This window comes from Zingiber officinale, chromosome 5B, assembly GCF_018446385.1.
Source record: "Zingiber officinale cultivar Zhangliang chromosome 5B, Zo_v1.1, whole genome shotgun sequence".
Lineage (NCBI taxonomy): Eukaryota > Viridiplantae > Streptophyta > Magnoliopsida > Zingiberales > Zingiberaceae > Zingiber > Zingiber officinale.
In genome coordinates, this window is record NC_055995.1 from 113,232,223 (window position 1) to 113,257,548 (window position 25,326).

General features: G+C 38.8%; 1 protein-coding gene across 1 annotated transcript; it reads right to left on the reverse strand.

The window, feature by feature from the left end:
• Positions 1 to 20,654: 20,654 nt before the first annotated feature.
• On the reverse strand, positions 20,655 to 24,701 carry LOC121985389 (probable LRR receptor-like serine/threonine-protein kinase IRK). The gene is made up of 2 exons (XM_042538816.1): positions 22,920 to 24,701; positions 20,655 to 22,405 (listed from the first exon to the last, which is right to left on the reverse strand). The coding sequence occupies exons 1-2, from the start codon at positions 24,296 to 24,298 to the stop codon at positions 20,944 to 20,946; spliced, it is 2,841 nt and encodes a 946-aa protein (XP_042394750.1). The 5' UTR covers positions 24,299 to 24,701; the 3' UTR covers positions 20,655 to 20,943.
• Between the last annotated feature and the right edge of the window lie 625 nt (positions 24,702 to 25,326).

A 25,326-nucleotide genomic window follows, 5' to 3' on the forward strand; every position in this document is an offset into this window, starting at 1 on the left:
TTTGAACCCTAATACCATACTTCACAAGATCTCTATCTCTTTCTCTCTATATGATGTGCCAATTATATTAGGTTGTATCATAGTTACGATACATGTACTTAGCTTCAAAATAATTCTTATAATTTTATTTACCGTTGCTATGACATGGATGATTCATATCGTTGGTAAATATGACTTTTATTAGAATTAGGGCTTTTATTAGAATGTTTAAGGAATTTCACATTTATGTTTTGTTTCCAATTATTCTTTTTACATGGCCATATCGTATAATATTTACAATTTTTCTTGTTACACATGATCTAGTTTATTTGTTTGTTGTTATGTGGGCAAAGGAGATTTGATGGGGATCAAAGATTTTGTGGCACACGGAGATGACTATATGTATTCTTAGTGTTGTTGGATGGATGATGGATTTATAAAACATTGGGTTGTTGAACTTTATATCATATTTTCTAGCAGCTTGAACAAGATGGATCTTGTAAACTTTGTTGAAATCTTTATATTTCTTGAATTATGAGTTGATGTGTTGAATGTTAAATTAGGATGTGTTGAATGCATATTATTTGTTGTTTGAATTTGGTTTTTATGTATTTGGATTGTATTGCAGAAATAAATTGAAGCTGGGAAAAAATATTTGATATAGGGACGAATTTGGCAACCAAAATGATTTGTCCCAATTCTATCGTAATTTGGGACGAATCCACAAAATTCGTCCCAAAATTCGTCCCAGAATCTGCGACGAATTCTGGGACGAATTTTGTTGATTCGTCCCAAATTTCGTCCCAGATTCTGGGACGAATCAACAAAATTCGTCCCAAATTTCGTCCCAGAATTTGGGACGAATTCTGGGATGAAAATTTATCTTATGATTATCAAAGAATTTGGCAAGTTTTTGTTGCCAAATTTGTTGCCAGTTTTGCAACAAATTTATTATTCGTTGCAAACTTAGGAACAAAAATGGCAACAAAAAAAAATTTGTCACCGAATTTGTCCCCAAATTCGTTGCAATATTAGGGACAAACTTGGCAACAAAATATAATTTGTCACCGAATTCGTCCCCAAATTTGTTGCAAAAATAGAGACAAATTTGGCGGAAAATTTATGTGAATTCGTCCCCAAATTCGTTCCTAAGTTTGCAACAAAAACAATTTTCGTTGCAAATTTGTATACTTTTTTGCAACGAATTTGGGGACGAAAATTTTATTCGTTGCCAAATTCATCCCCAAATTCGTTCCCAAATTTGCAACAATCTATAATTCGTTCCAAAAGTTGGCATCAACCATTTTGGGACGAAAAAATTTTCGTCCCAAAAATTTTTGCAACGATTTTTTTTTTTAAATTCGTCCCCAATTTTGTCCCAAAATGCCTTATTTTTTGTAGTGTCACATATATAGGTAAAGATTTTGAAACACTACAAAAAAAATATATATTACAAATAACGACGGAATCCCCGACTGAATAAAATTCCATCAGTAATTATCGACGGATTTCAATTCCGTCGGTATTTCCGACGAAATTTGTATCAGTCAGTAATTATCGATAAAATGATAATTCCGTCGGGAATTCTTGACAGGCATTAAATATCAGTCGGTAATCTCCGACTGATACAAATTCCGTCGGAGAATACCGACGGAAATGGTTATTCAGTCAACAAATCGACACCTTGGTAAACGAGTTTAGAAGTTCAGGGTTAACGGGTTTAGGCGATTACCGACGGAATCATTTCTCGTCCGTAATTACCGATGGATTCTTTATTCCATCGGTAAATGCCTTTGGTTTACGGGTCCAGGGTAAACGGGTTTGGGTGAATAGCTTATCGACGAAAATTCCATCGGTAGCTATCGACGGAATTATAATTCCGTCGGGATATACCAATGGAATTATAATTCCGTTAGGAATTACCAACGGAATTATAATTCCGTCGGTGACCTCGATTAGAATTAGGGCTCGCGACCTCCCTCTCCTCTCTGCGCGAACTTTCGGCTTTCTCTCAGTGATCCTCTCCTCTCCGCGTCCAGCAGCTCCGCTTCCAACAGCCTCGTGTCCTCTCTTGTTCTTGGCGATCAACAACCGGCGACTCAAGTATGCTCCTCTCATCCCTCATCTTTTCCGTTTCACGTGCACGACGGTCGCTGCAGGGCCTGCTCGCGGCCGGCCGCCCGCCCTAGGCGGCTTCTCGTGGTAGGCCAGCCGTCGCAGGCGTTTGCTCATGGCAGGCCAGCCGCCGCAAGCGCCTGCTCACGGCAGGCCGGGCGCCGCAGGCGCCTGCTTGCAGCCTACTCGCAGTTGGTCGCAAGGGCTTGCTCGCGGCCCCCGTAGGGTCCTGCACGTGACCGAACGGCCGGCCGCCCCAAGCGCCTACTCGTGGCCACGACCGACCACCGCATGGGTTGCTCATGGCCAGTTGTAGGCGCTTGCTCAACCGTAAAATTCCTTAATTATTTCATTGCATATTTGTGGCTAATATCTATTTGTTTGAACCTATTTAAACTCATGCAAAGGATCTCAAATAGCTGAGACAAACAAAACTTAGATATGATGTTCAGGTGGATTTGATAGTTTGCATGTCCATTGTTCTATACATTAGATTTGTTTTGCTTGCATTATCTTTTGTTTATTATAGTTAGTTTCATTATGTGTATTGTTATTTCATTTAATGATGCTCTAAGCAACAATATGTGTTTATTAGAAAGTCTAAGTTTATAATGATTCCCTAAGTAAAATCAGACATTGCAAATGTCTTAGAAATTCCGATGATACTCAGAATATAGATCCATCGATGCTTTCTATTTTCAAATTGTCTGGTAAACCAATGGGTGCATCTGTTTCTAGATGGTTAACTCAATAAGACTACCATGCTGCAAGAACATACATACTCTTAAACTGTGATGAGGTCAAACTATACATAAAGTAAGTTAACTTTTCTAATCAAACTTTTATTTCGTTGTATTTGTTTGCTTAATAATTGTATGAACAACAATTATATCTACAAAATCCATTAATGAATGCAAGTGAGGTTGCTGAAAAATTTGAGACCGAATTTGCATTATGATTTCAAATCTATGTAACTTAGAGAAATGTTCATAATTCTTCATTAAATTAAGTTTGGTCCTAATTTATATCATCACTATTTTGATGGGTGAAAGACCGCAGAATATCAAATGTGTAAGATGATAGAATATTGAATCTTGCATCAGAACCCCTTTGCCAAATAATGGTCTATTCTGGTTATTATGTTAATGGTCTCAAATTTCATATGACACAATGAGATTCACAAAGATTAACTTATAATTCTGGTGTTTACGTTAAAGGATCTATCGACACTAATAACACTAAGTTTGATTACTATGATAGACTTGAGGAAATTATAGAGGTTGAATATCCTGCATTACCTATAAAAAGGTGTGTGTTGTTCAAATGTTCATGGTATAACCCGAACCCAAGAACAGGTATTAAAATACATCCAAATTATAATTTAGTTGAGGTTAATGCAAATAGAAGGTTCAATAAGTTTGAACCTTTCATTTTTGCAATACAAGCGGGTCAAGTTTTTTATCTTGAATATCCTACGAATAGAAGAAGAGCTAGTGAATGGTTGTTTGTTTGTTGAATGAAGCCTCATTCGACCATAGAAATGTCGAACACCATTACTGCTTAAAACCATGATGTATTTCAGTATGACGAAGTAGAGAGACATTTAGTTGATTCACAACTCCAATCTATATCACAATTACTTGTAGATGTTAATATCATTGACGAGGAGATAGATGATGGAGAGGTATCCAGTAGTGAGGATTTTTCTGAACTAACAGAGTCTAGTAATGACGCCTTACAAACTGTTAATGTTGAGTAGAAATGCTTCTAGAGTTTAGCATTGATTAAATTTTAGCATTATTGTTCATTAAGTAAGTTATGCTTCAATCATGTTTTATTGCTTATTTATCATGTTAGTAAATTTTATTATGATGTGCTGTAATGTTATTTTGTAGATATCATATATTATGGCAGATCATCCAACACCACTCCGTGGATCTACAGTCCTTAGGGTTGTCGGAGAGTCGTAAGTATTTTTTTATTATTAGTAATCCAAGTTCTTTATTTATGACATATATCTTATGTCTTAATATTGTTTATATGTAGGTTTACTCTTGAAGGTCATCGAGTATCGACATATATTACCAAAAAATTTAAAGAAAGAGTCTGCATTTCTGGTACTACATAGAGACATGTGGACAATGAGACTAAGGATTTTTATTATAAAGAATTTGTTGTAAGTAAATTGAATATGTACAATATATTTATCCTTTAATATATACTAAATTTTTAATTTTTAATTGCAGAAAAAATATACGCGGAAGGATGGGCACGAGGCAGAATTTGTAGCGACTTGAAATATTTATTATGCCTATTGAAGTGTATACTAAAAGCCTAGTTTTTGTAAATATTTATTTTTAAAATAAAAGAATCACATTGGTCAATATCTGCATTTATTTGTTAAATGTAAATTGTTCAATTAATTTGTATAGTAGATAACATGGAGTGTGGTGTCACACTCAGAAGATCATGTTGTTGGTTCTCTATAAATTATAAATAGTTACTCATGACCAAGATGGAAAGGAACAAACCATCAGAATAGTCATAGTATAATTAAGTATTAGTTTATCTTGACTAATAAATTACACTGATACACTCTAAGTGTATTGAGTAGGACTATTTAGGTAAGTTCTTTTTTGTACTGACTTAGTAAAAGAACTAGACCTTAGTTATTATGGAAGTGTGTGCTCTTAATCCTAATATAATAACAAGCACATATATTTAATATTTATTTCTTTGACTTATCAAAGGGTGAGGTTTAGCTCGATAAATCAATATGCCCAATAAGTTGGGAAATGATATTACTTATAGTGTGTGTTGTTGATTATAGAAGGAATCTGTGTCCTAGTTATCTAGGTTGAGAATATTCCCAAGAGAAGCTCATAAGGATTGTCATGTTAAACCCTGCAGGTGGACCTAGTCTGACATGACAATAAAGTTGAGTGGTACTACTTTTGGAGCTAGATATTAATTAAGTGAGTTGTCAGTAACTTACTTAATTAGTGGACATTCGTAATCTTAAACACAGGGAGACTAACACACTCATGATAAGAAGGAGCCCATAATATAATTTGGGATTGGTGCGGTAGTGCGGTAATAACTCTCTAGTGGAATGAGTTGTTATCGATGAACTTGAGTTGTGTGTTCGGGGCGAGCATGGGATACTCAAGCTCATCGGAAGGCCAAAACCAATTTCTCCTCTAGGTCCCTGTCGTAGCCTCATTATAGCCTCAAGTCCATCCAAATGTAAGGCTCTTCTTGGTGTCCAAGAAGGGGGCCGGACCATTGCTTGGTGACCAAGCAATGGCCGGCCACATCCTCTTATAGGGGTCGGCCCCATTGCTTGGTAACCAAGCTTGTAGGGGCCGGCCAAGATTAATTCAAATAGGAGGGGTGTTTTGAATTTTTAAAATCTTCTCTTTGTAGAAAACTATAAGTTTTAAAAGATAAATTTTAATTTTTAAAACTTTCCTTATTTGAATTAGGCCACATGTTTTAATAGAGAATTTTTAAAGTTTTAAAACTTTCCTTTTTTAACCATCCTCATGGTTTAAAAAAAAAAAGATAAGTTTTAAAATTTAAATTTTCTATCATCATGTTAAAAAAAAGAAATTTTGTAAGAGAAGTTTTAAATTTTAAAACATGGTTTTAATTTTTAAAACTTTCCTTTTTTAACTCTAGAAGAGAGAGATTGTAAAATTTTATAAAAGATTTTTCTTCTTGTAAAATTTTATAAAAAAATTATTTTTTCTTTCCTAAATATGGTGGCCGGCCACCTTGCTTGGTGCCCAAGCAAGGGGCCGGCCAAAACACAATCCTAAACCAAATAGGATTGATCACAACCATTGATTGGTGATTGATTCAATCAAGAGGAAAGAAAAGGAAAAATAAAAAGGAAAAAGGAAAAAGGAAAAACTCTTGGATGATTTTATTTTTTCTAAAAGGTTTTTCCTTATTTGCCTTGGGCAAGTAATATAAAAGAAGGGGTGAGGGGGCTTCATGAGATAACAACTCTTATTCTCTTGCTTGGAGATCTCTTGGTGGTCGGCCCTCTCCCTTCTCCCTTTCCCTTTGTTCTCTTCTCCTTGGTGGTGGTGGTGGCCGGATTTTAGAAGAATAGGAGGAGGCTTTTGGGTGGTGTTCATCTTGGAGGATCGTCGCCCACACGACGTCCAAGGCGAGGCGAGGAATACGGCAGAAGATCTCGAAGTCATTAGTTTACAAAGAGAAGGTATAACTAGTAATTTTCTTCCGCATCATACTAGTTATTTTCTTTGTAAGAATTCTAAATATAAGAGGCAATTAGATCTAGTTTATCGAATTTATTTTTCAAGTTTGTGTTTTATTCTTTTTTGAATTTGTAATTCGATTGTTCCTTTTGGTTAACCTAAAGTTATTTAAGGAAATAAATATTAGCTTTCCTTAAAAGGCTTTGCCTAGGCGGTGGTGGTTGCTCCCATATCCAAGAAGGTCATGTGCCTCGTCATGCAGTCCTGGAAGCTAATTTTGGAAATTAATGTTTATGGAATTAATAACTTAGGTAGATTTGAATCAATAGTGTTAATTCCGCTTGCGATTCAAATCTAAACCATTAAGAACAGATAAGTTAAATTTGGAATCAATGATGTTAAGTTCCGTCTGCGATTCCTAATTTAATTTCTAAAGAACACAATAAGTTATTTAAGGAAAGGTTCGACACTTGTACAAAAAATTTTATACAGTGGAACCGGTATGTTTTCCTAGGACCAACCAATAATGCCAAGTTATAAAAAGACCTATTATATTATGTGAGAAAGGATGGCACAAGGCCAGCTTATGTACCACTTGGTCTACACAAAGATGACAGACACAGGCTCAAAAAACTCGAACAAATAGGAATACAAAGTCAGGTGGCCCGAGTACCATATCTGCTCGGCATACATCAGGATCTCGATCCATTGTTGAGCACGCTATGGATCTGGTGAGTGTAATTTAAAGTTATATAAATCAAATTTTTATTTATTAACAAACTTACATAATTTTGGCCAAACTTATTTTTGCATGCAGGAGCGTTCTTTAGAAAGACAATCCACTTGTCTGGAGATCTTTCTCAAGACTCACCAGAGAAAGGATGACACATATGTTAATGCTCGATCCAAGAACATTGGAGTTTGAATTGTTAACTTTATTATATTTAATATTTAATAATGATTAATTAACTTTAGTAATTGTGTATAAGATATAAATTGTATATTTTTCTACACAGGAGAAAATAACATGTAGGGTTGCTCGGGCATCTCAGTCACTGGTAGAGGGAGGGGACTCACAGGATCTATCGACCCAGCAAATAAATAAAATTTATTATGATGTTGTGGGTGGAAGGACAAAGAAATCCTCCTTCTACAGCCTTGGCTCCTAGGCCGAGGTGGTATTTGATTGCTTGAGGACTCCTAGGGGCCGTGTCAGTTCCTCTTCTTCTTCTTCTGAGGTGGAGTCATTAAGAAAAGAAAATCAAGAATTGAAGACTCAAATGACTACGATGGATCAGAGTTGGGAGGAGAGGTGGGCTGCTCAGGAGCAGACATTAGCCCATATGCGAGCAGTCATTGCTAAATGGGATCAATCACAGCAGCCCCAGTCAGAGGAGACTCGAGACCCATCAGACACTACTGATGAGTAGATTTTTCTGAGGTATATTCAACTACAACTTGATTTTTTTTATCATACATTAATTAAGTCAAATATATTTATTCTATTTGGATATTATTAGATGTTTATCTTAAAATGTATTACATTTTTCAAAAGTCTATATTTATACATTCACCATCACCACTATTATTGGATATCGAAAATATAATCCAGGTATTTTTTTTACATGTAAAATTAGTTATATATTATAATTTTTGAGTTATATATTACATTTGCATCGATTCATTCTGATCATAATTTCTTGTATTTGACTTTTACAAGATTATATTTTGATATATGTGTAGGTGATGTATCATGGTATGTGATCCTGTCTGAGATCTGCGGAGATAAGCATTGATTCCGATGAATGATGATGTCCTTCGATGAAGATGAACTCCGAAGATCTGGAGAAACTCCTCCTCGCTCCTACGCACAGTGAGACGGGCCAACAAAGCATTAGTGACCTAAGATCGGAGTGGGAATCCCTGGCTAAGCCCTCCGACGCTCAAGTTAGTCCCTCTCAAAGATGGAAGAAGAAGAAGAAGAAGAGTAATTGAAGTGAAAACAGAGTTTAGATGCCAGAACTTGCGTACCTCGCCAACAGAGAAGATCCCCCTTTTATACCACCTCACGTGACCTCCGTAGTCTTGAGGTGGTCCTCGGGTCGTTAGAGTTTGATAGAGGATGAAGTCATCTTCTATACTTCATGCAATAATCCTTTAAGGAATCTTTTTTATACCCCAGATGTACCTGTTTTATCGTTTATAACATGTCATCATGATTAAAGAAGCTTCTGGAAGATATTTCCTGCCAAATATTCTGTTAAGCATGTTTCGGCCGATCATTTGAGCTGACTGTGTATATTGTTAGGAATGTCCCCCTGTTGAATACATCTCGGTCGGTCGTTCAGGTCGTCCGCATATACTGTTCAGAATACCTTTTGTGAAATATGTTTTGGCCGGCCGTTCAAGCCAGTCATATATACTGTTAAGAATACCTCCTGCTGAATATATCTTAGTCGGTCATTCAAGCCGACCGTATATACTGTTAAGAGTGCTTCCTGCTGAATATATCTCGGTCGGTCGTTCAGGCCGGCCGCATATACTGTTAAGAGTGCTTCCTGCTAAATATATCTCGGTCGGTCGTTTAAGCTGGTTGTATATACAGTTAAGAATGCTTCCTGTTAAATAGATCTTGGTCGGTCGTTCAAGTCAACCGTATATGCTGTTAAGAATACCTTCTATTGATCCTTCCTTTATGCTCGGGCGGGCTTTGCCCGGCCGAGCATGTATGAGCGCGTAGGCACTCGCTTGGCCTGTGGTCGGCTAATAATATGTGGAAAATATTATATAAGGCTAGATGCCTTTATGCTCGGATGAGCTTCGCCCGATCGAGCATATATGAGCACATGGGCGCTCTCTCGGCCTACGGTTGACCGATTATATGAAGAGAATATTATATAAGGCCAAATGCCTTTATGCTTGGGTGGGCTTCCCCCAGCCGAGCATATATGAGCACGTGGGCACTCTCTCGGCTTACGGTCGGCCGGTTATATGAAGAGAATATTATATAAGGCCAAATGTCTTTATGCTCGGATGGATTTCGCCCGACCGAGCATATATGAGCATGTGGGCGCTCTCTCGGCCTGCGGTCGGCCGGTTATATGAAGAGAATATTATATAAGGCCAAATGCCTTTATGCTCAGACGGGCTTCGCCTGGCCGAGCATATATAAGCACGTGGGCGCTCTCTCGGCCTGCGGTCGGCCGGTTATATGAAGAGAATATTATATAAGGCTAAATGTCTTTATGCTCGGACGGGTTTCGCCCGACTGAGCATATATGATCACGTGGGCGCTCTCTCGGCCTGCGGTTGCCCAGTGATATGAAGAGAATATTATATAAGGCCAAATGCCTTTATGCTCGGGCAGGCTTTGCCCGGCCGAGCATGTATAAGCGCGAGAGCGCTCGCTCGGCTCGCTATCGGCCGATAAGATACTGAGAATATTATATAAGACTAAATGTCTTTATGCTCGGGCGGATTTTGCCCGACCGAGCATGGATGCATGGGGCTCGGGCGGGCTTTGCCCATTTGAGCATGTATGTGTGCCTAGATATTCGCTCAGTCTTCAGTTGGCCAGCAATATATCCTTCCTATCTCCCTTAACCTGATCCCCTCCTTCATTCGCTCGGCCGATCTACCATAACCCGTATCAGTAATTATTTTGGATATTTTGTATTTACCTTTCACTTATCATGCACTTTTGGATACTTATGATTGTGAGTACTTGATATTTAGATAGTTCTGTTTGTATTTTGTATTGAATTTTAGAGATTTGGGCAATTATGATTATGTTTTGTATTGTATTTTGGATGATATTTTGTTGTGAACTTATTGTATGTTGTGAGAATGTTGTACGGATCTTGTCATTCCATTGGCAATCACCGACGGAACCGAGAATTTCGTCGATAATTCCCTACGGAACCGGGAATTCCGTCGGTAATTCTCGACGGAACCTGTGATTCCGTCGGAGATTACCGACAGAATTCCCAATTCCTTCGGGAATTACCGACGGAATGACAAGTTTCGTCGGTGATTGTTGACAGAATTACAGGTTCCGTCGGGAATTTATCGACTGAATAAAATTCAGTCGGCAACTTCCATTACCTGCCGTCCACTCCTTACCGACGAGAAAAGTGTTCAGTCATTAAATTTTACCGACGGAATATATTATTCCGTTGGGAATTACTGACTGAATTTCATTTCCGTCGGTAAATTGCATTGCCGACCAAATTACTCCCGATATCACAAATTTCGTCGGTAAACCCAAATACCAACGGAAAATTCAATCGTTATTCACTACTATTTTTGTAGTGAAAAGTTTATTGTTTGAATTATGAATTTAATAAGATTTTGTATTGACTACTTACCCACTTCGAACATGAATTAAATCTCAAAGAAAGTAAACACTTCAAAATAGAGGATATTTTCACCATGGAGTTACATAGAAGTTCAAATATTTATGCCAAGGAAACTAAGAAAGGGAATGCATCTACATCTTAGGAAGAACAAAGAAAGAAAAACTCATAGAAAGACTATCATGTAAGGAGGGTTCATCTATATCTTTGTACTCTTCCTAAGACATTAGCAAGAGTAGAAAATTTACCCAAAGAATTACTATTCATCTATATCTTTTTATGGACTAGGGGATGGATATATAGAATTACGGTTGGATCATGACAGTGATCTGGCCATAATTGGTTGTGATCTCTTCTTGAATTTACCGTCCTCAGGTTATAGTTTAGGTCGAGGTAGATGGTCGGAGGCCGCCGATGGTGGACACCAATAATTTGGTCACTTGCCCACCATCAGCGGCCTCCGGCCACCCACCCCAACCCAAACTATAATTTAGGGGGACGGTGAACTCAAAGAAGGATCACAATTAATTACGATCGGATTACCACTACGATCCGATCATAATTTCATATGGTACATCACTTAGCCCATAAAAATATGGACCAGGAGACCTGATCTCGAGGTGCCTAATTGCAAGGGCATGCCCTATCCATCTAAAAGGAGCACTCTACTCTAATTGGCTATGAGATGACCTAATGGATTAAACATGAGATCATGTTTAGTAAATATAATTTTGTCATCGATTCACTAGGTGCCAAGTGTGTGTTATTGATAGACATGTTTTTATATATATATAATGGTGTCACACCTCGTGAACTAAGCGCGTGACACTGGCGTTGCTCACGAATATAAATACTCGAAAACAACAAGCCTCATAAAGTGTATACCAAACCAGTAATAGTATGATGAAAATATTGTCTTTATAATCCAAAAGTGAAAGCATACAAATAAAGATAACATGAACTAAAAGGACGAATCAATTGGACATGACTTCATTACCAGTCCCAAAACATCTCTTGCTCCTCCTTCTCAACTTGTTCCTCGTCTTTATCTGGGGATGGGAGTAAGAGGGGTGAGTGCTCGGAAAAACACTCAGTAAGTGGGATCGATCAAACATAACATGACAGAATACAAAATATAGCAAAATATTTGGAATTCATGATAAAAACATATTTCATGAAGCACGACAGAAACATAACTTAATCAAAAACATATACTTTTAGCAAGACATTCAAAATTCATGACAAAAATATAGCACTTAATCAAAACATAGCACTTAATCAAAAACATAACATTTAATCAAAAATATAGCACTATTAATCATCTTGTTTTCCATGATCTTACTGATCAGTCCCCTATATGTAATTCCTCTAAGGGGTGAGGTCATATATCGGTTATTATTACCCACCGCATTAGGGTCATAACTTGTCATATCTTATCATGTTTTCGAAAATTTCCTTTTCCTGATCAGTCCCCTATATGTAATTCCTCTAAGGGGCGAGGTCATATATCGGTTATTATTACCCACCGCGTCAGGGTCATATATCTGTTATTATTACCCACCGCATGAGGGCCATAACTTATCATATCTTATCATATTTTTTGAAATTCCTAACTTGAGTCATAACAGTGCATCTTGGAATAAAAATAAATGAATTTGCAATATAAAATGATGAAATGTAAACATATTCCGCAGCTATACTCGAAATGAAAAGTCCACTTACTTGACCAGAAACTTCTTCGGTTTTGGATAGAAACTTTACGGAACTTGAACTTGCGCTTGTTAATTGGAACTTGGCTTCAACTCAAGTTCTCGATAGGTGTGAATGATATCACAGACAGATACACAGATAAGAGCCCCACATGTAACTCCTCTAGCGGTATCCACACGCACTAGATTATGAACTTGATACGATCCGTTAGGTGCTATCCTCTTGGATTGACAAAGACTTAGAAGCACTGCCAATCTCTTCCGGTGGAAGGTCAACGAAGAAGAAGTTGACGAGGGAGAAATTGAGAGAATGAATTTCCCTCTTGCATCTTTCCGAGGATGGCTACTTATAGCCTCCAAGGAATACGAAGAGTTAAGGTCTCAATTAATTCATCATTTATGATCTTCATTAATTAAGAAGATGAAGAGTTATAGGCTCCATAAATTCTTTATTTATAACTTTCATTATGATGACTCTTCAAATTTTTAATTAATTATCATTATGATGACTTTTCGAATTCTCCATTAATCATCATGATTATGACTATTCGAATTCTCTCTTCTTTGTATCAAATAAATCCACATTAAAAAGGCTAGGTGAAAAGTTATCTATTCATTAAAAAGGCTACGTGAAAGGTCACCATACCATTACAACTTAGCACATGAAACATTGGCAAAGCTAGAATAAGTCCAAGTTACATAAAAGAATTAACACATGACTTATTATGTTATCATGATAAAACCAAATGAAACATAGGCATAAAATTTTAACATATGACTCACTAAGTCATCTTAATAAAAATCAAGAAAAACATAGATATAACTAGAATAAAACACATAAAAAGTAATATGTGACTCATAAATTCTCATTATGAAGAGCATAGAAGAAACATATGAGTAACTAGACCCAACATTCGAAATCCCTAAGATCCAAATCTACACATGACACAAAGTAATCATAAACTTGGGTTCAATTTTATGGTATTAAGATTTCTAGGAGTTGAACCTAACTTAACCTTTAAAGGTATGTCCACTAGTGTTTATCACCATGTCCAAAATCGGGTCTTCACATCCCACCCTCCTTATTGGAAGTTTCATCTTCGAAACTTGAGCTCGCTTGATTTTCGAAGAGATATGGGTAATGCTTGCACATCTTTTCCTCGGGTTCCCAGGTAGCTTCCCTTTCAGTGGGATTGGACCATTGTACTTTGACATGCGAGAGAGTTCTTTGTTTAAGTATTTGATCCTTAGTGTCGATAATTCGAATGGGAACTTCTTCATACTTCAATTCTTCATTCAAGTTCCCTTCGACTAGGAGTGGTCCAATTTCTAGAATATGGCTCCGGTCTACAACGTATCTTCTTAGTTGGGAGACATAAAAGACATTATGAATCCTTGACATATCCGGTGGTAATGTCAATCTGTAAGCTAGTGCTCCCACTTTCTCTAGAATCTTGAAAGGCCCTACATATCTAGGATTCAGTTTCCCAGCTTTATTGAATCGAACTACTCCCTTCATTGGCGAAATCTTTATATAGGTCTTATCACCTATTTCGAATTCCACTGGTCTTCTTTTTAAATCAGCCCAACTTTTCTGCCGATCTTGAGCAGCCTTTAGTCGTTCCTTGATGACAGTCACTTTTTCTACCGTGGTTTGGATAAGCTCAGGTCCAGTGATAGCTTTTGCTCCTACTTCATCCCAATATAGAGGTGACCGACACTTGTGCCCATATAGAACCTCGTATGGGGTCATTCCAATGTTGTTATGATAACTGTTATTATAAGCAAACTTGATTAAGGGTAGGTGCTCACTCCAATTACTGCTGAAGTCCAAAGCACATGCTCTTAGCATGTCTTCGAGTGTCTGTATTGTTCTCTCAATTTGGCCATCAGTTTGAGGGTGATAAACCATGCTGAGAGTGACCTTAGTCCCCATAGCTTTTTGAAAACTTTGCCAAAAAAATGGGACACAAATCTTAGGTCTCTATCAGATAGTATGCTTACCGGAACTCCATGCAGTCGCACAATGTTGTCCATATATAGAGTAGCCAACTTATCCAGATTATAATTCATGCAAACGGGTAGGAAGTGTGCAGATTTTGTGAGTCTATCCACCACTACCCATATCCCATCATGGCTTTGTCTTGACTTTAACAATTCCACTACAAAGTCCATGGAAATGTGCTCTCATTTCCATTCTGGAATCTCTAAAAGTTGAAGAAGTCCTCCAGGTCGTTGGTATTCTGCTTTGACCTGTTGGCATACTAGGCAACTAGAGACGAATTCCCCGACATCCTTTTTCATTCCGCTCCACCAGAAGTTCTTCTTCAAATCCCTATACATCTTTGTACTGTCAGGGTGGACTGAGAATTTTGATTTGTGGGCCTCAGACATTACTTCTTGTCGAAGATTATCAATGTCAGGCACCCACAACCTTCCTTTCATCCATAAGATCCCGCTATCATTTATTTGAAGATCAAGTGTTTTTCCCTTTTTGATCTGCTCTGTAAGTCTTTCTAATGTCAAGTCTTGCTTCTGCTTCAACTTGATTGTTTCTCGAAGGCATGGTTGTGCTGAGAGTGATGCCACAACTGTTTTGCCCATACTCTTCCGACTTAATGCATCAGCTACCTTGTTTACTTTGTCTGGGTGATAGCTTATTATTAAGTCATAATCCTTTAAGAGCTCAACCCATCGTCGTTGCCTCATGTTTAATTCTTTCTGCGTAAACAAATACTTGAGACTCTGATGATCTGTAAACACTTCGTACCTGACACCATATAGGTAGTGTCTCCAAATTTTTTTCACGAATACTACTGCAGCTAGTTCGAGGTCATGCGTGGGATAGTTTTGCTCATACAGTTTTAGTTGTCGTGAAGCGTAAGCAATAACCCTTCCCTCTTGCATGAGGACACACCCCAGATGCATCATTGTAAATAGTGAAATCCTTATCCTTTGCGGGTAGTACTAATACTGGTGTAGATGCAAGCCTTTTCTTCAAGATTACAAAGCTCTTCTCACATTCGTCACTCCAGTTAAATTTAGAGTTCTTTTATGTGAGCTTGGTGAGAGGTATAGCTATCGAGGAAAATCCTTCAACGAATTTTCGATAATAGCCGGCTAGCCCCAAAAAGCTGTGAATATATGTTAATATCTTTGGTCTTGGCCAGTCTAAAATTGCTTCTACTTTCTTGGGGTCTACAGAAACGCCTTCTTCAGAGATTATGTGACCCAAGAAGGTAACACTTTTTAACCAAAATTCACACTTCTTGAATTTGGCATATAGTTCCTTATCTCTCAGTATCTAGAGGATAAGGCGAAGGTGCTCTTTGTGGTCTTCTTCACTATGTGAATATACAAGGATGTCGTCGATAACCACCATCACAAATTTATCAAGATATGGTCTAAACACTCTATTCATGAGATCCATGAATGCTGCCGGGGTATTGGTTAAGCCGAATGGCATTCCCATGAACTCATAGTGTCCATTCCTGGTTCTAAAAGTTGTCTTTGGTATATCTTCGGCCTTAACCTTCAGTTGGTTATAGCCTGACCTTAAATCGAGTTTGGAGAATACTGTAGCTCCTTTAAGTTGGTCGAAGAGGTCGTTTATCCTTGGAAGGGAGTACCTATTCTTGATTGTGATTTTGTTCAATTCTTAGTAATCGATACACAATCTCATACTCACGTCTTTCTTCTTCACAAATAAAACTAGGGCTCCTCACTGAGATGCACTCGGTCTGATTTACTTTCTTGTTTAACAACTCTTGAAGTTGTTCTTTTAGTTCTTTGAGTTCTGCTGGGGTCATTCGGTAGGGTGCCTTTGATATTAGCGCCGCACCTGGTGCCAAATTAATTTCCAAGTCTACTTCACGGTCTGGAAATGTGCCAGGTAGTTCCTCAAGAAATACATATGAGAAGTCTTGAACGAATGAAATTTCTTCTAGCCTGGCCTCGGTCTTCTCTTCCACCTCACTTATCATAGCTAGATAGATTCCATCACCGCTCCTCATGGCTTTCCAAGTATGAGATACGGACAGGAGTAATCTCTTTTCCTTGGCCTTGCCATGGTAGATGATTTTTTTTTCTTGGCTTGAAGTACAAAGTTTGACATTCTTCCTGTGGCAATCCACTAATGTGTGGTTCTTGGCCAACCAATCCATTCCAAGAATGGCATCGAACTCAACCATGTTTAGTTGAATCAGATTAGCTTCGAATGTATGACTACCAATACTGACCTGACAACTTTGAACCAACTTATGAGTTTCGATGGCCTTATTAGTGGGCATAACTATTCTATATGGTTCACTAAGTATTTTAGCTTTGAGTCCTAACTTCATAGTGAATCTTTTAGATATAAAAGAATAAGTGGCACCACAGTCAAATAATACATAGGCAGTCATTTTGTTGATTAGAATGGTATCTACCACCACATCACTTGCGTCTTCTGCCTCTTCCTAAGTCATAGAGAACACCCGAGCATTGGGCTTATTCTCCTTTGGTTTATTCAGGACTGCAACAGAATTTGATACCACCCCTTGTGTCTTGGGTTCAGGACAATTCGTAATTTGATGCTCCATCTTCCCACAGTTGAAGCATGCACCGGAGATCCTACGGCATTCTTCAAGATGTCTAAAGTTACAAGTAGGACATGGCTTAATGCTTTAGGAGGGCAAAGTGAAAGAGGGTCCTTTGGACGGGCCACTTGATAGGTTGGGTCGTTTTAACCTTTGTTCACTTGGGGTTGCTAAGCCTTGGAGGGTGGTTGTTACGATGGTAGTGATGACCATTAAATCTTCTCGGCTGAGGCTAACTCCTAGGAGAGGGTTTGCATCTTCATTGTTGTTGTGGTTGGTGTAGTTGGGGTTACGATTGTTCCAGACGAGTCTATCGGCCATTTCCTAAAATTGGATGAGCGATGATTCATGATAGTTTAAAGATAACTGCTTAATATTGTCTTTACAATCCAAAAGCGAAAGCGTACAAATAAAGATAACATGAACTAAAAGGACGAATCACTTGGACACGACTTCATTACCAGCCCCAAAACATCTCTTGCTCCTCCTTCTCAACTTGTTCCTCGTCTTTATCTGGGGATGGGAGTAAGGGGGTGAGTGCTTGGAAAAATACTCAGTAAGTAGGATTGATCGAACATAGCATGACAGAATATAAAATATAGTAAAATATTCAGAATTCATGATGAAAACATATTTCATGAAACATGACAGAAACATAACTTAATCGAAAACATATACTTTTAGCAAGACATTCAAAATTCATGACAAAAACATAGCACTTAATCAAATATATAGCACTGTTAATTATCTTGTTTTCCATAGTCTTACTGATCAGTCTCCTATATATAATTCCTCTAAGGGGTGAGGTCATATATCGGTTATTATTACCCACCGCATCAGGGTCATAACTTGTCATATCTTATCATGTTTTCAAAGATTTTCTTTTACTGATCAGTCCCCTATATGTAATTCCTCGAAGGGGTGAGGTCATATATCGGTTATTATTACCTACCACATCAGGGTCATATATCGATTATTATTACCCAATGCATCAGGGTCATAATTTGTCATATCTTATCATATTTTCGAAAATTCCCTTTACCATATCTAACTTGAGTCATAACGGTGCATCTTGGAATAAAAATAAATGAATTTGCAATATAAAATGATGAAGTGTAAACATATTCTACAGCTATACTCAAAACGAAAAGACCAGTTACTTGGCTAGAAACTTCTTCAGTTTTGGCTAGAAACTTTACGGAACTTGAACTTGCGCTTGTTAATCGGAACTTGGCTTCAACTCGAGTTCTCGATAGGTGTGAACGATATCACAGACAGATAGACAGATAAGAGCCCCACGTGTGACTCTTCTAGCGGTATCCACGCGCACTAGATCATGAACTTGATATGATCCGTTAGGTGCTAGCCTCTTGGATCGACAAAGACTTGGAAACACTACCGATCTCTTCCGGTGGAAGGTCAACAAAGAAGAAGTTGACGAGGGAGAAATCGAGAGAATGAATTTCCCTCTTGCATCTTTCCGAGGATGGCTACTTATAGCCTCCAAGGAATACGAAGAGTTAAAGTCTCAATTAATTCATCATTTATGATCTTCATTAATTAAGAAGATGAAGAGTTATAGGCTCAATAAATTCTTTATTTATAACTTTTATTATGATGACTCTTCAAATTCTTTATTAATTATCATTATGATGACTCTTCGAATTCTCCATTAATCATCATGATTATGGATATTCGAATTCTCTCTTCTTTATATCAAATAAATCCACATTAAAAAGGTTAGATGAAAGGTTATCTATTCATTAAAAAGGCTAGGTGAAAGGTCACCATATCATTACAACTTAGCACACGAAACATTGGCATAGCTAGAATAAGTCCAAGTTACATAAAAGGATTAACACATGACTTATTATGTTATCATGATAAAATCAAATGAAATATAGGCATAAAATTTTAACATATGACTCACTAAGTTATCTTGATAGAAATCAAGAAAAGCATAGATATAACTAGAATAAAACAATAAAAAGTAATATGTGACTCATAAATTCTCATGATGAAGAGCATAGAAGAAACATATGAGTAACTAGATCCAACATTCGAAATCCTTAAAATCCAAATCTACACATGACACAAAGTAATCATAAACTTGGGTTCAATTTTATGGTATTAAGATTTCTAGGAATTGAACCTAACTTAACCTTTAAAGGTATGTCCACTAGTGTCCATCATCATGTCCAAAATCGGGTCTTCACAAATGGTCAATTAGTTTAGGTGAGCCAAGTGGTTCAAATGGTCTAGTTAGTCAATTATAGGGTGGTCTAGAGTCTAGACAAATCTATCAATTTGGATAATGTCAATTATGGGCCATGCTTTTAGCTAATTAGATTGGGTGGGTTGATCGAACTAGGTGGGCTAGTTGGTTTTGGCAAGCTCATAGGATCAAAATTTACGTGATTAAAGGTCAGCCAGTTGGTTTTGGCAATATAATCACTTCGACCAATCTATTCAAATTAGCAAATTAAAGCAATTTGAGTAGTCGAATCAATCCGGACAAGTACGTTGGTTCGACTGACCAAGTGTGTCAATTAGGTAAAATATTGTAGCCATTTGGAGGGCCTATGGAACTAGGCAATCTTAGCAAGGCCAACACATTGAACAATTTGGGCACACTGGCAATGGAATGGAAGTGAGTCAATCATTCACTCTATTCTTTACTATATCATGGATATTAAAAAATATATTTTATTTTATTATTACTAATTAAATCTTTTTTAATCTTTCATTTCCATATTTATTCTAGAGTTTCAATAGCACCTTGTATCTCATCTTTATCTACTCCCAGCAGTTAGATCGATCAGCCCTTTTTGACAGCATTTCTATTCCAATCTCAACCACAACTTTTTTTTTTCACTATTTCATTGTAAACGCTGCACTGTAAAGTGTTTGCAGACAGTCACTACTTTCCATTCATGACCTGGAATCCACCCACCACTTCAGTCGACTCAGAACAAAAAACTGACAAATTGTTAGTGTGTCTGTCTTCCAGCCCGATCAGCAAAAGAATTAAGCAAACACAACAGCAATCTGTCTTTTTGTGGCTGTGACAAAACAAACAAACTAATTAAGGGAATACCTTTATCCAAAGCCAATCAACTTGACTTGATCCAAGCTGCCTTCTGATTGCTGGAAGGAAAAAAATATACTACTACATGATGAAGTTTGAGAATAAAGCAAAACAATAACTAGACAATACATCCACTGCACCTACTCACCTGCTCAAGTCGAGTGCTGATTGAGTGCATGTGCAGCTTGCTCCTCCTTTCTCTGTCACTCTCTCTTTCTCTCTCTTGTATAATGATGTGAGCTTGAGCTTGCTTGTTCTTGCTTTTTGTGGTCCAAAACCTAACTTTATTACCCAATTTCCGACATAGAAGCAACAGATATGATTCATTCCAATAGTTATTCTACTGTCATGGTTAGTCTTGTTTGTACAAGAGAATATTATCACACATTAGGTTTTCAGATATTGTAAATGTTCCATCTAATTGTCTGTCTCTTCATGCCTAGTGCTCATGACTCATGAAGCCATGTGCTGGGAATAGGCAGAGACTACATGATTGATGACATCTTTTTGGTCTTTCAGTACTCTTCATGGCTGCCACTGTATGCTGCATAACTAGGAAATGACATATCGATAGATTTCAATTTTCATGCAACGTCACAATATCCAGAAAGAGCATAAATCATGAATGAGAAGGAAATCACATCTAAAATCATACATGAACAAAAATACTAGTCGTGTTTCTCTCCACCCTTTTATTCTTCTTCATTAGCACAAGCATCATGAGAGCTAATGAGCATCATGAGGATTTGTGCCAAAGGGAAGAAGAAAGGCCCCTTTTTCTTTCTTCTATCAGAAAGGCAATATATGCGTTACACTCATACTACGTACTAGCTTCGTGCCTTGGCAGTCGAAGAAAACAACAATGAGAACAACAACAAAAGATCGAAAAGCTCAAGTCAGTTCTTCCTCTGGGTGCTCGTGTGGGCATCTGATCATCTCCAAAATGTGCACAACTTCACTCATGCTAGGCCGAGTTGAGGGGACTTGCAATGTACATACCAATCCCAACTTCACAATGGGCACAACCTCCTCTGTTGGAAATTTGCCGCTGAGTCTCCCATCCACTAGTCCATCCACTCTTCCTGCTTCCAATGCAACCCTTACCACATCACTCAACACCACCACATCATCTTCCAGGTACTCCACAGGCTGCCTTCCTGTGATAATCTCTAATAGCAACACTCCAAATCCATAGACATCACATTTTTCAGTTATCTTCACTGTTCGGCATGCAAATTCGGGTGCCATATACCCAAGCGCACTCTGAACCTTGCTGCTTAGCACATACCTATCGAGCGTAGACAACAACTTGGCCAACCCATAGTCTGCGACCTTGGCCTCACCTGAGCCATCAATGAGGATGTTGCTTGACTTGAGGTTATAGTGAATAACATTCATATGGTGTAGGTAGGCCAAACTTCTCGCAATCCCAAGAATGATATTGAAGCGTTCTTGCCATGAGATGGGATTTGAGGTGGAACAATCATGGAGGAACTTATATAGGTTTCCACCTGAGACATACTCATATATGAGGAGCTGCAAGGACTGTGTCCAATAGTATCCTTCCAGAGCCACCAGATTGGAGTGCTTAAGTTTTCCAAGCATTTTAACATCCCTTTCGAATTCTAATTGTGACTTCACTAGGCTTGAAACTGTGAGCCTTTTGATGGCTACAGGCCTTCCATCCTGGAGAGTCGTCTTGTAAACTGTACCAAAGCCACCACGACCCAGCTCACAGTCCTTGTTTAGGATTGCATGAGCCCCAACACCGAAACCAGAATCCCCCCCACAGAACATTACAACCTTGCCAGAGTTAGCATCACTTGCTGGAGAGTTACTATAATATTCATCAGATAGGGCAGGGTCAGCATCTAAATGACAGCCAAGGGGAGGATCCTGTACATGCATATTAAGGATCGTAATGGTGATCACACCGAGAGCAATCACAGTAGCAGCTCCAATTGCAATAAGAGCAGATATGCTCAATATGATTTTCTTGTGGTGAATGTTCTCAGATGGTAATGAGGTATTGGAAGATGAATCGGAGGTATTAGGATTGAGTACTATCGGCTTTGGAAGAACAGTGTGGCATGAACGGTTCACTGCTGAGCCACAGAGATCAGGGTTGTCAGATAGGGAGGAAGGCGGGATGGTGTTAAAGAAATTTCCAGCAGGGAGATCACCGGAGAAGAGATTGTGCGATATGTTAAAGGAGTGGAGATGGGGAAGATCGGTGAGCTGCTTCGGGAGGTTGCCACTTAGCATATTGAAGGAAAGGTCTACCACCTCAAGGTTGGTGAGGTTAGCTATTGTAGATGGCACTGGACCAATGAGATTATTCTGCGACAGGACCCTAAAAGAAGCAATCCAAACAACAAATCGTGACAGCAAGTTAAATCGTCAAAATAAACAATGTTATTGATCTATAAATAAAACATCCCTGATTTCACAATGTATACCAAAGCTAACAGTGAAATGGAAGGAACTATATCAAACAAAATTGTGTAAGTGTGATTATCTTCTTTTTACTATACAATTTTTTGTATCATAGACTTGATCAAACTACTGAATTTTTTTACCACTGAACCAATAATCAATAACTTACTGGTATCGACAAGCTATTGCCAAAAAGAAGAATTTATCAAACTTTGCAAGGCATTGAAAGTATTAAGCAGTCTCCTAATCAGTCATTCAACCATGTATCAGCTTATTTGTTCACCTTAATGACAACTGCTACAACAAAATGAGAGGCAAAAGCACAGTTTCAGACTACTCAGAAAAGCAGGAATGATTATCTATAAAATTGTGTTAATCGAGTATGACTTGAACATGAATCAAAAACTGAAAAAAAAAAATTACAGACTTACAGAGTTGTGAGGGAAGAACAATTCCCTATTTGTTTTGGTATTTCCCCAGTCAGAGAATTCTTCTCAAGTCTCAGCTCTTTCAGAGACACTGCTCTCGCAATCTCCGGTGGAATGCTTCCATTGATCATATTCGTACTAAGATCAAGGATTTTCATCCTGTCGAGCGCCAGAACAGTAGCAGGCAAAGAACCTGAAAGTGAATTCCCAGAAAGGTTTAAAAATTTCAAGCCAGGAACACTACCGAGAACCGCTGGAACTCTGCCGGAAAAAGCATTCCCTGACAAATCCACATAACTCAATCCCAATTCAAAAATCCACGATGGAAGATTCCCAATAAGCGAGTTGTCACTCAAATCCAAGATTTTTAGGTTTCCGAGCGCATTGATTGAGTCAGGAAGGCCACCGGTGAAGGTATTCCGGGACAAATCCAAAGAGGTGAGCATCTGAAGCTTGGCGATCGTCTCGGGGATTCTATCGGAGAAGCCATTGCCGGATAAATCAAGGAACTCCAAAGACTTCATTTCCCCAATCCATGGTGGAATCTCCCCTGTGAAGAGGTTGGAAGCCAGGCTTAAATGGCGGCACAGTGAGAGCTTCCGCATGGATTTGGGAAGCTCGCCGGTGAGCAAATTTGCACTGAGATCGAGATGTCTCAGAAGTAAAGACCCACCTAGGTCATCGGGCAACCCGCCGGAGAGCCGATTTCCTCTCAATCTGATCGATCTCAGATTATACAACCGACTGACTCCCATTGGCATATCTCCAACTAGGGCATTGTTAGAGAGGTCAAGGGAACGAAGGGAAGAGAGGGACAGCATACTCCTCGGCAGAGCACCTACGAGCCTGTTCGAGGACAGATTTAGGGCAACCAAGGAGGAGCAAGAGCCGATGCTCCGAGGGATCTCCCCAGAAAGGACATTGTTGGCCATCGAAAGCGACCTCAAGGACCGGCATTGCAAGAAAAACTCATCGGGAATCGTCCTGGAGAGGATGTTGTGGCTGAGATCGACGAAGCGGAGCTCCTCGAGCTGGGAAAGGCTAGGATGGAGGCTCCCCGAGAAGTTGTTATGGGAAAGGTCGAGCCTTTGCAGCGCGGCAAGCCGGAGGAGGCCGCGCCCGATCCTACCGGAGAGAGAGAGGCCAACCAAGGAGAGCTCCGTGACGCGTCTGCTAACCGGACTGCACCTGACGCCGGTCCAGCCACAGGGGTCGTCCTCGTCCTCGTTCCAAGATGCGAGCTGGAAGAGGGGATCGATAATGCCAGCCTTAAAAACGATCAAGCCGAGCACGTCGTCGTTCAAGGCCGCACTGCTGGACTCCGCCTGCAAAGGCCACAGCAACAGCAACGGCACCAGCAAGCCGAGAAACCTCCTCCCCATCCTCCTCGGCACCAACAACCACAACGGCGAGAATCCTACTGCTCGTGCTCCTTCTCAAGCTCCATTCTGGAGCAACAAAAGCGGAGAAAGGGAACACAATGCACAATAGTGTCCCTTCCGACTGATAAAGGGAGGAAAAAAAAACAAACTGTTCCTTTCTCGGAGTAGAGCTCGAGGCGACTCACTTCACTTGCTCCTTTTTCTTTTCCTGCTACTTTTACTAGCCATTTTCTCATCGACGCAAAAATTCTTTTCAGAATTTTGATCAAATAATCAAATCCGACAGAGCTGGATTTCCCTTTGAAATCATAGATGACTTGACAACTCTACGATGCATGCTTCAGTGTGCCTGGTTGCAGGGCGTGAAAGGTAAACTAGTGGCACTTATCTCCATGTGGATGACGCGGTGGGTGGATCTCACTTGCCTGCCATGAATACAGTAAAGAAGAAGAGTAGCAGTGTACTTAAAATGGCATCTTGCTCTTCTTCACTAATCTAATCTAATATATAATGTTTCAGTAACGCAATCACGTACCTCAACTAGTTGAATAATGACATCTTTCTTTACTTGCCATTGCCACATGAAGAGTGCAGAGAATCTCAGCTCAGCTAAGCACAGCTTCTCTCTTATTTCTGCTTGCAATTGATTTCAGTCAAACATGTTTTGTCTCATTTCCAATTGTTTAGATATCATCAGGCTTTATGGAGAATGGAGACATGGATCTGCAGCATAGAAATTGGGAAGCAACAATAGGTTTAGACCTTTATTTTTTTTATAGTATGGAAATTTATCGAAGAATGTTCCTCGATCTTTAAGACGCATGCATATAAGCATAATGGGGTTAGAATATAAGAATAATGGGGTTAGAATTTAATGTATTTCTTTAGATAATATTTTAACATCTTCGAAGAAGTTGAAATATACAATGGACGGCACCGTTGAACTTCTTGTAGTCTCAAAAATCCACAGGACATGAAATGAGTCCAATCTGAGATCTCTAGATTCATCAGTAAATTTTAGTCAAAAC